A 15,459-nucleotide genomic window follows, 5' to 3' on the forward strand; every position below is an offset into this window, starting at 1 on the left:
CAGGAGCATGGGTGGCTGGGGAATTCTGGGAGTTGAAGTCAGTGGTGGGTTTCAATTTTTTTTACTACTGGTTCTGTGGGCATGGCTTGGTTGGCGTGGCACGGGAAAGATACTGTAAAATCTCCATTCCCTTCCCAATCCAGGGGAAGGTTACTGCAAAATTCCCATTGCCTCCCAATCATCTGGAACTTGGGAAGCAGAGAATAGATGGGAGCGGGGCCATTTAGAGTTTTTACTACTGGTTCTCCAAACTTCTCAAAATTTCCGCTACCATTCAGTTCTCCAGAACTGGTCAGAACCTGGTGAAACCCATCTCTGGTTGAAGTCCACAATTCCTGAAGTCACCAAAATTGGACATCCTTGCTTTATATATTCAGAAGTACTTCACCCAATAGAAAACCTACGAGCAGTAGAAAACTAATAAGCTGTGCAAGTTCTCCCTGCGCTCTTTACAGGGTTTGTGTATTTCTATAATATGTATTGTACATTGTATAGACGCAATGCTAAGACTGGATTATCGCAGGGTAAATCCAATTAGGAGATTACTTCCAAAACGGATAAGGTTTATAGAGCTATTAATTCAAACCTATTTTACTTGGTTGTATTTCAAACCAGTTAATTTTTAACACAATCAATTAAATTAAAACAAATAGCACAATGCTTTTTTTTAGTGTATATAGATAAGGCTATCACTTAGTTAAAGAAATCTTATGAGCTTTAATCAAATGACTTGAGTAAATATAAATGTAGCTGCATGGGATTTACCCAAAGACATGAATAAAACACTTTTGTTTTATTTTTAAGTGATGCTATTGTGTTTAGAGAAAATGTTGTATAAGAAATATGAGAGTCACTTTACAAAATAGGCTCAATAACTTTTCTTTTGCACTTTGCACTGAACCAATGCACGTCTCTTTACTATGGGCATGTTTTAAGCAAAACATTAGTTGGTCTATCCTATTTATATACATTATTTTGCTACGATGGATTTTAATATCAGAATTTACAGGTAGTTCTCGACTTACAACTCTTCAGTGAACTGTTCATTCAAAGTTACAGTGGCATGGAAAAGAGTGACTTATGATCATTTTTCACACTTACGACCGTTGCAGCATCCCCATGGTTACATGATCAAAATTCAGATGCTTGGCAACTGACTCCTGTTTAGGACAGTTGCAGTGTTCCGGGAGGGTCGTGTGATCCCCTTTTGCGACTTCTGACGAGCAAAGTCAATGGGGAAGCCAGATTCACTTAACACCTGTGCTGATAACTTAACAACTGCAGCGATTCCCTTAACAGCTGTGGCAAGAAAGGTCGTAAAGTGGAGCAAAATTTACTTAACAACTGTCTCGCTTAGCAACATAAATTCTGGGGTTAATTGTGATCATATGACGAGGGCTATCTGTGCTATTTTATGAAAATGCTGAGAATTATACCTTGATGAAAGTATCTTTTCTTTTATGTACACTGAGAGTGTATGCACCAAGACAAATTCCTTGTGTGTCCAATCACACTTGGCCAATAAAAAAATTCTATTCTATTCTATTCTATTCTATTCTATTCTATTCTATTCTATTCTATTCTATTCTATTATTTGTAAAATTATAATATTACCACTGCCGTTTCTTTAAAAAGGAGCAATGAGACCTCTTTATGTAACAGCATCCAAGCATCACCCCGGATGCTTCTTCATGAATGCAAATGAAGTATATATCGCTACAGCCAGGATATTGGACATTAACAGTGAACACATTGGATTTACCTCTCTTCCAAGCAATTGAGAAGTTTCTCCATTATTCACATACTCAGGTTGCCACTGGAAATGATCTTCCTTTATCTTCACTTCCTGGTTTATGAATACGGTATATGTCATCCTTCTCCATGCCAACCTGCCTAGTCATTCTCTTGCTCCCGATGAGCTACTCAGCAAGGCCTTGTTTTTCCCTGGAGCTATCATATGCCTAGTGGTATACGATACACTTATCTTCTTCATCCTTTTCTCATCCAGACTAAGCTCTGCCAAGCAAGTGTGCAAAAAAAACCCTTCCATCCTTTTGATATCCTACTAATACGTTTCACCGTAGTAACTAACATCGACCTCACTTTTATTTTATAAAGCCTCCTTCAGGTCTAACTCAACTCATGATGACAATCACGGACAATCCATGTATTTAGCTTTCCTGGCCATGGTGGGGAAGTCATTTCCACTGATCATGTGCAAAATGTTTTTCAACTTCCAGCTTCACCTGCAATCCTAGTATTTCCAGGTGTCCTCCAAACCAAGTACTGATCAAAGCCAATCCTGCCAAATGTTCAAGATCAGTCATATGGTTGATGCTTCATGGCATAGTTGTATGTTAGATCGTTTTTAAATATATTTTTTTAAATCCCACTTTTATTATTTATATAAAGAAGTCAAAAACCAGAGAACATGACTAAAGGGCTTTATTCCTTCTATTTTCCCTACAACAGCCCTGTGAGGTGAATTTCTGTTCCTATCAGCAACAGTCGGGTTTCTTCAACAAGTTCACTATCTTCAGTGGGAATTATGAGAGTTGTAGTCCAACACATCTGACACATACAGACATAAACAGAAATTTCTACTAAACTTTAAAGCCAGGATCCAGAAGCTTTGGGGGAACAAGGTCAAATTTTCACTTGAATCCACATCCCAAAGAATATTGCCAGTTAGGTATAGTGGTGAAGGTGCTGGCCTAGAAACTAGGAGACTGTGAGTTATAGTCCTGCCTTAGCCATGAAGGCAGTTAGGTGACTTCAGGTCAATTGCTCTCTTTTAGCCCAATCCACCTCACAGGGCTGTTCTTGTGGGGGGGAAAGAAGGAGAAAAGAGTATTATAAAAGAAGGAGAAAGGAGTATTTCGTATTATATATGTTCACTGCCTTGAATTTATTATAAAGTAATAAAGGCAGGATTAAAAAACATCAATTAAATAAATAAATATTCAGGGAAGAAACCAGCCATTTCAGTCACTACTGATGTTTTCTGTGGGCATTTCTGTCAAAATTGAGCACATATATTTCATTGTGTTATATTTATTCCCATACTAATACATATCAGAATTCACCTTTAGGTTTCTACTATTTGTAAAATATAATATGTGAGCAAAAATAAATATGAATTTAGAATTCACCATTCGATTAATTTATCGTAAATACTTATCAGCAATCTGCATTAAGAGATCATTAATCTTTGCTTGTATCTTTTCAATAATATTCAAAACAAATACAGATTGCTCAGTGACATGCACAGATTACATGCATATTAGATTTTTTTTTAAGGCAAACTTGATTGACCCAGATCAAATACATCTTCCTAGGCAGAAATGGCTGCCTATGGTGGATCCCATTGACAGGTAAATTATAAAAGGATGAAAACAAATGTAATCGTTAGTTTTTTAAAAATGTAAAGATGTTCGTGTTTCTTTTTAAATGTTTTTTTTCCTGCATGTAAGCCAAACTATTCAGTGCAATATATATGTTTACCTTTAAATATCAAAAAACCAAAGTCGAGCCTACACATACTTAAGCAGTGCATATATTGCCATATTTTGGTCAGTAATACATTTAAAATATCAGATCCCTAATAACTTTTAAGCATCTTTGTTGACCAGTGCTGGTCCTTGTATCTTGCATGAATCATTGCCATTTCAGTCTTAGCATACATTTACAGATCCAGATTCAGGAACTACATTTGGCCTGCAAGATGCTTCTTTTAAGACTAAATGGTTCAGAGCATATCACAAAGCATGGAGATCTATACGATATTTTCCTTCCCTTTCTTTCTTTTTTTTTTTAAGCACACATGACATGTACCAGGAATCAAGACAGAAAACAAACAAGCAAAAAATGATGGTACCATATTGAGATAGGGGGAAATGAAGGATGAAATCAGCCGGGTTTTCCAAGCCAACTCACCTCTCTCAGCTGCTCCAGCTCCTGTTTGAGGACATCATATTCGGTTTCCAGCTCATCGTACTGCTGTTTAAGGGTCAGCTTCTCTTCCAAGACCACCAGCCCATATTCAGCTGCCTGTATCTTTTCATGGGTGGTCTCAGTCAGCTCTTTGGTTAACCGCTCAATCTCCGATTTATAGTGATCCAGGGTCTCCAAGATCTTTTCTGCAGCCATAGCTTTGGAGGATGATGGTGGTGGCAGCAGAGATGGGAGGGGGAGGAGGAGGTGTGGGGGGAGGGAGGAAAAGGAGAAAGAGATAGAGAATGAGAGGAAGAAAGAAGGATGGAGACAGATGGGAAGAAGAGGGAGGGATGAAGGCAGCCACAGGATGGATGGGTGGATGGATGGATGGACAGCAGTTTGCCCTGGGATATTGTCGGGAAGCGGTCAGCTACCTCAGCTTAAGGCCAAGGGAGAGGATGGGATGCAAGATGAAGAAGAAGGTGTAAGGGGAAGGAGTCCGAGGCCCCCCAAGGCTGCTGCACCATTTGTCCTTCGGCCGCTCCACATAGGGACAGCATAATTGCACTGTGGAAGGAGGAGGAGAAGGAGAAATCGGGAGGGCGCCCTCCCCCACCCCACCCCCGCGCTCAATTTTTGCTTATTCAGAGGCACCGGTCCGCCATGTCTCCAGGGCAGCTTCACCGCAGTCTCTCTCTCTCTCAACTGTCCACCTGCTCTCGCTCTCTCTCTCCCTCTCTCCCCCTCTCCCGGCTGCTGCTGCTGCCGCCGCTGCAGCGCCAAAGGGGGCGGGGGAGATGCTGGAAATGCAAGTCAATCAATAAAGCAGCAGCTCTGGCTATATATGGTGCAGCTTCAGCCTTCTGGTCCCCACGAAATCGAGTGGGAAGGAAGGAAGGAAGGAAGGAAGGAAGGAAGGAAGGAAGGAAGGAAGGAAGGAAGGAAGGAAGGAAGGAAGGAAAAGGGGGAGGGAGGAAAGAAGGAGGGAGGGAGGGAGGAAAAGGGGAAGGAAGGAAGGAAGGAAGGAAGGAAGGAAGGAAGGAAACAGGGAAGGGAGGAAGGTAAAGGGGAAGGGAGGAAGGGGGATGGGAGAAAAAGGAAGGGAGGGAGGAAGGAAGGAGGAAGGAAAAGGGGAATGGAGAGAGGAAGGGGAGAAGGAAGGAAAGAAGGAAGGAAAGAGATAACCTATTACCAAACAGCTGCGCAGGCAGGGAAGCGACCATCCAAGAATGCCTCCGGTTGCCTCGCCGGCCACTTTCTCCCTCTTCTATGCGCGGCTGGGCGAAAGGACAGCGGGACCGATGACGGCGCCGCCTTTTCCTCCTCCTCCTCCTCCTCCTTCTCCTCCGGGCATCTTTCTTTCCGCACTTGTAACCAAACGAGCAGGCAGAGGAAGGCTGCGCTCCTCTATTCTGGCTTTCGCACCCCACCCCACCTGTTTCAGAATCCTGCTCCAACCTGTGTAGGTGTTCAACCTGTCACTAAGAGGATGGAGAGGATCCAGGTGTTTCCTTACCTGGTCAGATGGCAGTTGAGGCATGGACAGGGTTTGCAGTCTGCTGAGCCCTAATGTGATTGGTTTGGGCTTGGTGGGATTGTGTGAACCCCAACCATTGGGATTTTTTTCCCCCCACAAGCCACAGTTTAACGAACTATATAGTGATAAATGCCAGAGGTGTATCCTCTCCTGGATTACATAAAAAAGAAAGCAAATTGTGGAAAAGAAAGTGAATTCCATGCTGGAGATTCTTAGGAAAGGGCATGAAAATTAAAATGCCAACCTTGTTTTTTATTTTATTTTTATTTTATTTGTCACAACAGTGTATATAAGCATGAGCGTGGAATAACTTTACTATATATAAGCATAAGCATGAAATAACTATACAAATTGGATACTCTAGTTTCTCTTCAGATGTATGTATAATGCCCTTACAATGGGGGACCATCCACATCTGGAATACTGTGCATAGTTTTGATGGCCCCATGTAAAAAAGTGAAGTGGAAGGAAGCACGGAAAAGGGCTACTAAAATTATCAGCCAGCCTGAATATTTTCCTTAGGAGAAAATAGAATAGGACATGGGACACACAAGGAATTTGTCTTGGTGCATATGCTCTCAGTGTACATAAAAAAAAAGATACCTTCATCAAGGTACTACACTTAATGATAGTCATAGGATACAAATTTAACACTTAATGATACAACACTTAATGATAGTCATAGGCTACAATTAAGCAATCAGAGAAAAGATTAGAATGGCAGGGATGTCCTAGCTTAATAATAAGATAGCTGAAGGGAGACATGATTGAAACATTACAAAAATCATGCATATGGCATAAAGAAAATGGTCATGAAGGTTTTTTTTCTCTTGTCAAAATCTTAAAGCTGTCTGTCTGGGAGAACATTTAAAAGAGACCATTTTTTTTCCACAGAGTGCAAAATTAATCTCTGGAATTCATTACCATAAAGGAAGGTTCTGGCCACTAACTTGGATGCTTGTCAAATGCACTTGGATAAACACTTGAAGAACAGCCTAAGAAGCTCTACTGGTCTTAAAGACTCAATGTATCGTCTGGGTTGGAAGCAAAGATGCCTCCGAATTCCAGATGCAGGAAAACAACGAGAGGGAAAGGATGCATCTATACCTCTTGCTTACAAGAACCATGAGATATCTCTGGCCCAGGGATGCTATTCAGCAGGTTCTGACAGGTTCTGGAGAACCGGTAGCTCGGAGGAGTAGTTCGGAGGGACCGGCAAATACCACCTCTGGCTGGCCCCAGAGTAGGATGGGAATGGAGATTTTGCAATATCCTTCCCACAGGAGTGGGGAGGGAATGGGAATTTTGCAGTATCCTTCCTCTGGAGTGGGGAGGGAATGGAGATTTTGCAGTATCCTTCCCCAGGAGTGGGGAGGGAATGGGGATTTTGCAGTATCCTTCCCCAGGAGTGGGGAGGGGATAGGGATTTTGCAATATCCTTCCCCTGGAGTGGGGTGGAAACAGAGATTTTGCAGTATCCTTCCCCTGCCATGCCCATAAAGCCACGCCCACAAAGCCACACCATGCCCACCAGGCCACACCCACAGAACCAGTAATAAAAAAACTTGAATTCCACCACTACTTTGGCCCCTATGAGAAGCAGATGCTGTACTAGTAAGATGAGTCTCAACCTGATCCATTATGGAAGTTCTTATGTTCTATGCAATTATAAGTAATGTGGCATATTGTTTAAGACCAGGGGTCTCCAACCTTAGCAATTTTAAGAGTTGTGGACTTCAACTCACAGAATTCGTCAGCTAGCTTTGCTGGCTGAGGAATTCTGGGAGTTGAAGTCCACAACTTTTAAAGTTACCAAGGTTGGAGACCCCGGTTTAGACCTACTTAATCTGACCAACTTCAAAGCGGTGTTCTATTTTTGTTCTACGTTCTGCAAAGTCAGTAATGCCAAAGGTGACGTTATTTCTAATGGTAATATTAAAAGGAGAGTAGAAAATGGAAAACAGAGTGACTATCAGTATCTATGCCATCATAAAACATGATGTTTTGCTTTGAGGAGATTTGTTTCCCAGTGGCATATCTGTCTCTTCATAAGATGCCTTCTCTTTTAGCCACATGACTTCTTCTCTTTCATTCCCAAAGGTGTCCTGTTAGATCACAGGAATATTCCCAATCCTGAATTACACACTCAGAAAACCTTCATTATTTTTGAGCCTAATAATCCCAAAGATTTATTTATTGCTGCGCTTATTGCATAATTTGCCATTACAATGGACAACTCAACAGATCAACTGCTTCCCCACAAATGATGAATAAACAAGCCTGGTGGTCAAGCCAACATCTCATGGTCAAAGAGCTCCCCCATTAAAAACCCAACATCGGGTTCTCCTTCTGCATCCCTTTAAATTTATGAGTAATTTATGAGTATCAGATAGCAATAGCACTTAGATGTATATACCGCTTTATACTGCTTTACAACACCCTAAGCCAGGATATTGCCCCCCAACAATTTGGATCCTCATTTTACCAACCTTGGAAGGCTAAGTCAACTTTGAGCTGGTCAGGATTGAACTCCTGGCAGAGAATAGAATTAGCCTGCATTCATTCCTGACTCAGAGCATCTGTTCAGGATTCCTGTCTGCTAAACACTCCAATAAAGCATTGGATGAATGGCCTTACCAGGTTTGGTACGTTTTAAATGGGTTGCTAAGATCCATGATTCTGCAATGCTATGCTTAATTTCCTCTGGTCTGTCAAGGAGATAGGCTACAGATGCAGGAAACAGGAGATGGCTAGACAAGATTTTACATTACGACAGTGTTGAAGAACCTCTCAGGGCCACCCTACCCTACAAAGTCTTATTGCCTTTTCTTGTTATTCAAGCAATTTAACCACATCCTTGGAATTGGGTTTTCCTACTGGTGCTTACTTTCTTCAGCTAGTCTTTTCCTGCTCCAGTTTGATCCACATACACACACTCCCCTATTTATCTCAAGATCACTTCACACAAATTATGCAACCTTCATTCCTTTTAGACAACACCCTTCACATAATCTTAATGAAGGTCCTTAGATGCAAAGGGAAGAAGTCTTGGTTCAAGCCTTTATCACAGGCCCTCAAGATAGTCCATCTCATGATATTGCCCATGGTGGCTTCATCCTTGCAGATGTTTACAACCTTGATCTTCAGCCACTTATCTAAGTCAGGGTCACTAAGTCACTTCAACTCCCAGAGTCCCTCAGCCAACAAAGCTGGCTGAGGAACTCTGGGAGTTGGTCCACAAGTCTTAAAGGGACCAAAGTTGGAGACCCCTGATCGAAGTTACCAGATATACTTTGTTTGACCATATATCATGTCACCCTTGCTTCCTCGTTATGGAAGTAAAGCAAATATGTTAGCTAATTGACAACATATCATCAAGCCATTCCTTAATATATAATGCATCACAGAGAAATACAGTATAGAGTAGATCAGGGGTGTCAAACTCGATTCCATTGAGGGCCACATCAGGGTTGTGTTTGACCTTCGGAGGCTGGGGTGGGCGTGGCCAGGGTGGGTGTGGCCAGCCCGACATCACTTGTGTTGGGGGCGCTGGGGGCGGCCCGAGCACTCTGCCCATGAAAACGGGCTCCCAAGCTCCATGGCTTCCTGCAACCCTCTGCCAGTGAAAATGGAACTCAGAAGGGCAGCACACAGCCCCCCAAGCTCCATTTTCACTGGCAGAGGCACTAAGGGCCAGTCCTTCACTGTTTCCAGGATGGCCCCGCAGGCCAGATCTAAGCACCCTGCAGGCCGCATCTGGGCCTCAGGCCTTGGGTTTGACACCCCTGGAGTAGATCGTGCAAAATGCCATATGAAACAAAAATATAAAAATAAAGAGTTCTCAAAGTCAGTCCCTAGAGCCTCACTGCAAAATCTTGCACATGTCTTAGCTTTGTTGAAATAAACAATACTACCCCAGCGTATTTTGCATTGTCATTATATCTCTGATTCATACCCATCCTTTCCTTTGACGGTAAGTGGGGAAATTACAGTGCTGCTTTAAATCTGTATATATATATTTTTCATCTTTGTTTAAACAAAGGGCCGCGTTGTGGCTCAGGCTGTAAGATAGCCTGTTATTAAACACAGCTGCCTGCAATTACTGCAGGCTCGAGTCCCAGCAGGCCCAAGGTTGACTCAGCCTTCCATCCTTTATAAGGTAGGTAAAATGAGGACCCAGATTGTTGGGGGGGCAATAAGTTGACTTTGTATATAAATATACAAATAGAATGAGACTATTGCCTTACACACTGTAAGCCTCCCTGAGTCTTCGGAGAAGGGCGGGATATAAATGTAAATAATAAAAAAAAACACCTGTGAGTACCGTTCCGATTGTGTTATAAATAGAAGCCAAGATTCATTCCATTTATCCATCAGCATGGGATGAAAGCTACAGCCTATTGGCTTCACCTGCTATTTTAACAAGCTGGTTGCTATGGAATAAATACTGCCTGTTCCAATCATAGGGAAAACCTGGGGCTAACTATTTTGCTTGTGAAGTAGGGTTGGGAAAGCAAAACGTGACATATTTAGCTTTTTTGTATGGATGTAATCTTTTATTTATAGTATGCCTGTACACTGTGTCTTGCTAGCAGTGGCCAAGCAAAGCTAAGAGATTCTTTTAGGATTCACTACTAGGATGTTTATTTGCTACAAGACTTAAAGTACTCACAGAGAAGTATAAGGGAAATATCAGCCAAAAACATATTCATTCTAATGCCAGATCATGGAGAAAAATCTATCTATGTAGTCACTAGGGGTTGAAAATGGCTTGATGGCACATAATCAATCACTCTACTGCCAGAGGCTCCACTGAGGCAGAAGGCAACCCCCAGCTGGTCCAATTAAATGAAGCACCTTCTAACCCATTCTACATTTAACCCCTCACTCCCAATCTGCAGATGTCCTTGACTGACTTTTATATTTTGTTTTGATCGTGCATTTTCCCTTAGTCCAAATGACAAGAACATCATTATTGGTATATGTCTGAGTCTTTGTAGATGTGCTTTTGGGGAGCATCTTAATCAGTGGTGGGTTTCTACCAGTCCGCCCTGATTCAAGTGAACTGGTAGTGGCCGCCCACCTGCCCAGTTGTCTCTGCACATGTGCAGAAGCGTTGCACGCGCACATGAGCATGTGTGTGCCCATGAGCCAACCGGTAGCGACCAAAATTGAAACCCACTACTGATCTTAATATTAGGTAGAAGATTCTGGTTTGAGTCAGTTTTCTACACTGGGACAAGTACAAGTACAAATAGATAAGTTGAAAAAGGAATGAATTACTTTTGACCTGTTCATGGGGTGAAAATTCTACCACCTCACTAAACCTCCTTATCAAATTGTCCACAGCACCAATACATACAGTACTGCATGTACCTCTGTTTGGGGAAGTACAGGTGACTTATCTAAATTAGACAACAGCTGATCCCTCACCAATTAAGAGGTAGGCCAAACACCAGGAGATGAGACCGATTGAAACCACATACATAAATATTAATCTCCATACCAGAAAGTTGGGTCTTCCTCGCACTGGGCTCTCTGGTTGATGAAGGTAGCACCTTATCTTATGTTTAATATATTGCCTGTCTGGTGACTAGACTGGTTCGTCAGAAGCTCTCTGGACAAGGAGAGGATAGGAGATCACCCATGTGTGCTCTGGAGCAGGGGTCACCAACCTTTCAGACCTCAGGGACCACTAAATTCATAATTTTAAATCCCCTGGACCACTAATATGATCTGCCTAATGACCAGCTGGGTAGACGTGGCTAGGTGGTCATGTGACTGGGTGGGCATGGCCAACTAAATGTCACTCACATCAAGGGGTGCCTCGCCAGCCTCTACTTACCCCTCCCTTGCCAGCCACTCCTTGCCTGCCCGCCTGGGCTCCTTAGGGCCCCAACAGGAAGCAGTCATTGGAGTTAAGCAGCCACCATGAGAAAGAGTTGGCAAAACAGCTCCGTTCAAATTGGATCTGACTGAGAAGGAGGCTCAGCAGAAGCATCTCACTGAGGACTAGGAGCATAGGCTTTCCAAGCAGAGGGAAGATCTCTGGGAGTGCAAGGCCAGGTACTGGTGCCTGGTGGCTCAGCGGGCTGAGATGGTCAGCTAGTTCCAGGCCATGATGCAGTCCCACTGGAACAAGGTCCTCTGGCTCTTTGCCACAAGCGGTGCTTCCCTCCAGCCTTCGCCCAAAGCCCTGCATGAGGAAGCTGAAGCAGACCCCAAGTTGGAATTTCTGCCTCCCTCCAACCCACACAAAAAGACCCTGAAGGGGGAGACTCTCTGCAGCAACACAAACGTTCATTGCATGTATCCGATCCAGGGGCTGTAGTTTGAGGACCCCTGATTTAGTGCAATATAAAAAATGCAAATAATTTTTCTGAGGACCACCAACATTTTCTCACGGACCACCAGTGGTCCACAGACCACCAGTTGATGACCGGAGGATTGCTTCTCATGAGGAGATTGCAGGGCAGTGATTCCCCCACCCATTTCAGTGCCAGCAGACAAGGGATTTAAGTTCACAACTGCAGTAGAGCCTGTTAAAGGATACTAAGTTCACTAAACTTGTTTCTAATCACTTTCAGAAATTGTTTATTTAACTATTTAAAGCAGAAGTGGCCCACGGGCCAGATGCGTCATACCCACCCCAGCTTCGCAAAGGGGAGAAACGTCGCAACATGTCACATGACGGCAACATGATGTTGCGAGTGGTGACACCCGTGATCTAAAGGATATTAAAAATTTTCTGAATGCCACGTTTGAAAAGCCAACTGATAGGTTTATTTTTTTTTTCTGGGAGAGAGGAAGAGAAGGAGGGAGGGAGATACATAAAATATTCACAGTATTCTGAATTACATAGTGTTTCTGTCTGAGGCTTTGAAATGAAGATTTCCTGCTAAATATGGGTATATTCAATTATGATCAAGGTTTCTGTTGCTAAGTGAGATATTTGTTAAGTGAATTTTACCCCATTTTACCACAATTTTTTTTTTGCCATAATTGTTAAGTGAATCCTTCAGCTGATAAATTAATAATCTGGCTGTTACGTGAATCTGGATTCCCATTGTTTGTCAGAAAGTTGCAAAAAGTGATCACATAACCTTGGGACACAGCAATGGTTATATATATGAACTAGTTGCCAAGCATCTGAATTTTCATAACATGATCCTGGGGATGCTGCAAAGGTTGTAACCGTGAAAAATGGGCATAAGTCATTTTTCAATGCTGTCGCAACTTTGGATGGTCACTATATGAACTGTTGTAAGTTGAGGACTCTTTCTTCCCCCTATTTTCTTCACAACAACTATGAGGTGGGTTGAACTGAGAAAGAGTGATTGGCCCAAGGTCACCCAGTCACTATAGTTTTTAGGGTATTTTGAATGAAAAAATAGCATTAAAATATAAGACTAAATGTATTTAGACACTCCTGCATATTGTTGGAAGAAAAATCCAGTCCAAGAGAAATAAAGACTTTAAAAAAAAAAGTCAATGGAGGCTAGCTGCAAGGAAAGAAGGTCTCTGTTTATTTGGTTTCCAGAAACTTCAGTGACAGCAGCATGTTTCTGGGGTAGCTGACAAAATGGCTGAGTGAGTGGATAGATCTTTATAGAGTTCTGGGGTTTTGTGAGTGAGATGCTCCAGGGGATTGGGCAATGTAGTCAGCCTTGTGTCTTTTACTATTTGGATTAATCCTATTACCCTGTTCCCCCCAGAATAAGACATCCCCTGATAATAAGCCCAATCAGGCTGTTGTGACTCGTCCTCCCTCCTCTCCTCAGCCGGGCCCCTCCCGTCTCCAACCGGGCCTTTTATCAGACTGAGTCTGATAATGAAGATGAAAGGCCTGTCATGACTCCAGCCCCCGGCCCTGGCCCCATGCCCGGAGAGGATTCAAGGAGTGAAAGGAGAAGCCCAATAAACCTCACTCATACAGCATGTGTTCCTTTGGCTCAGCCTTCAGAGCAGGAAGCCAGCCAGGTGGTGGAATTACCCGGGCCTACTCCCTCTGACCCCTCCCTTTCTCAGATGCTGACAGCAGATCCAGCTGAAGACAATTCAGAGTGGGAGGACCCTGGCTTCCGGAGATCTGAGAGGCGATGCCAGCAGAAGGAAGGGTGGGGCAAGCCTGGATAAATGCTGAGTCATGGAGCCATACCCCACAGCCTATATAAAGGACCTGCTTTTGGCATTCCAAACGTGAGTCAAGCAAAGTATTATCTAGTTCGCTGATATCGGACTCTATCGCTGAAGTCACAACTTGGATTCCTGCCTGCCCTGATAAACCTCGAAGGAACTTGGCAAGCTGCAGAGGCTTCGTTGCCAAGTTTGTTACAGACGTCGTTCGTCGGAGTGGGAGTGGGACACGACACAGGCTTTTGAGCGCATGGAAATAAGGCCAAGCACTTATTTCAGGATTCAAAAAAATATAAGACAGGTCTTATTTTCAGGGAAACATGGTATGTCGTAAAGGTCATGTCCTGTCTTTAGAATTTGGGTGATGGAATGTAAATCCTTAATCCCATCAACTCCCACAGAAGGCTGGAGCAGTGGCTGAAGGTGTTTGGTTTATGAATAGATTGGCTCAGTCTGTTTGAATGGATACAAAATTTGCATTCTTAAAAGTCAGTCTCTTCAGGCTTCTTTGAAGCTGTTTTCTATGGCAGGAAGACTGGAGCTGCTTTCTGCCTTTGTTAAGATTTTTCTCTGTTTCTCCTTTGGGGAAATATTCTAACCTGCCTCTTTTTAATATTAAGAATAAAGTGTCAGGGTTCCAAGTAACAGCCGCAGATTAGTATTTTAATCTGGGGGGTGGGAGGGCTTCCTACAATACCATTTCAAGGATCACACCCACTGTCCCGTTTAAATTATTTTGCATTGATTTTCACAAGAATAATCATAAGAAAAGGGAATTTTAAAAATATACAGTATCTACGTTTCGTTTGCTTATTTTATTTATTTATTTGTCACAATAGTATATATAAGCATAAGCATGAAATAACTATACGATATATAATCATATATATAAGCATAAGTATGTAATAACTATATTAATTGGATATAGTGAAAGGAAACATTAGGACAGGAACGGTAGGCACGCTGGTGCTCTTACGCACGCCCCTTACAGACCTCTTAGGAAAGGGGTGAGGTCAATAGTAGACAGTTTTTGGTTAAAGCTTTGGGGATTTTGGGAAGAGACCACAGAGTCTGGTAGTGTATTCCAAGTATTAACAACTCTGTTACTGAAGTCATATTTTCTGCAATCAAGATTGGAGCGGTTAACATTAAGCTTAAATCTATTGTGTGCTCGTGTATTGTTGCAATTGAAGCTGAAGTAGTCTTCAACAGGAAGGACATTGTAATAGATGATTCTATGAGTTAAACTCAGGTCATGTCGAAGGCGGCGGAGTTTCTTTCTAACTGAAAACAAACTCCGTCTGTCTTATATTTTGATAAAGGACTATCTGAGAAGTGATTACTTAATATTTTCTTGGATCTATCTTAACTCTAAATCCTGCGATCCCTCGCTTTGTTTTCCAGCATCTAAAGAAAAGGTATATGAGCTTATCTCACACAGCATCTGAAAGAGTCCAGGTTGAGCAGAAAACAGCTAAAGGGAAATGATGCATCAAGCTTTCCTTTGCATGCATCTTCCATAAGTCTGCAGCTTCTAAAATCTATTCTGAGTTCTGCTTTGGTCAAAAGAGAAATGTATGTCATTATTTGACATGGACTATAAAGAAAAAAAGTTGTAATTTACTCCAACAGGAGCCAAGGTGGTGTAGTGTAGGAGGTTAGCACCCACCCCTCTCCTAGGAAAATAAGATATTTTAAATATTAAAAATATTTATAATAATATTAGATAATAATATAATATACATAATATTAGAAACATTAAAAGGGCAGAACCACTAAAAGGGAGGCAGAAACTCAGCTCCCTCCACCTTTGCCAATGGGCCATTAAGGCCTGGGCCAGTCTATCTACA

At 42.4% G+C, this 15,459-nt stretch overlaps 1 protein-coding gene across 3 annotated transcripts in view; it reads right to left on the reverse strand.

Moving 5' to 3' along the window:
• The window catches only part of BICD1 (BICD cargo adaptor 1), a 136,579-nt gene extending 132,043 nt beyond the window's left edge, over window positions 1-4,536 (reverse strand). For all 3 annotated transcript variants that reach the window (XM_058191577.1, XM_058191579.1, XM_058191578.1), the window contains exon 1: window positions 3,937-4,536. In XM_058191577.1, coding sequence (XP_058047560.1) covers window positions 3,937-4,149 — 213 coding nt within the window. In that variant the 5' untranslated portion in view covers window positions 4,150-4,536. The remainder of the gene's footprint in view (window positions 1-3,936) is intronic.
• Window positions 4,537-15,459: the final 10,923 nt, after the last annotated feature.

Source organism: Ahaetulla prasina, chromosome 7 (assembly GCF_028640845.1).
Source record: "Ahaetulla prasina isolate Xishuangbanna chromosome 7, ASM2864084v1, whole genome shotgun sequence".
Lineage (NCBI taxonomy): Eukaryota > Metazoa > Chordata > Lepidosauria > Squamata > Colubridae > Ahaetulla > Ahaetulla prasina.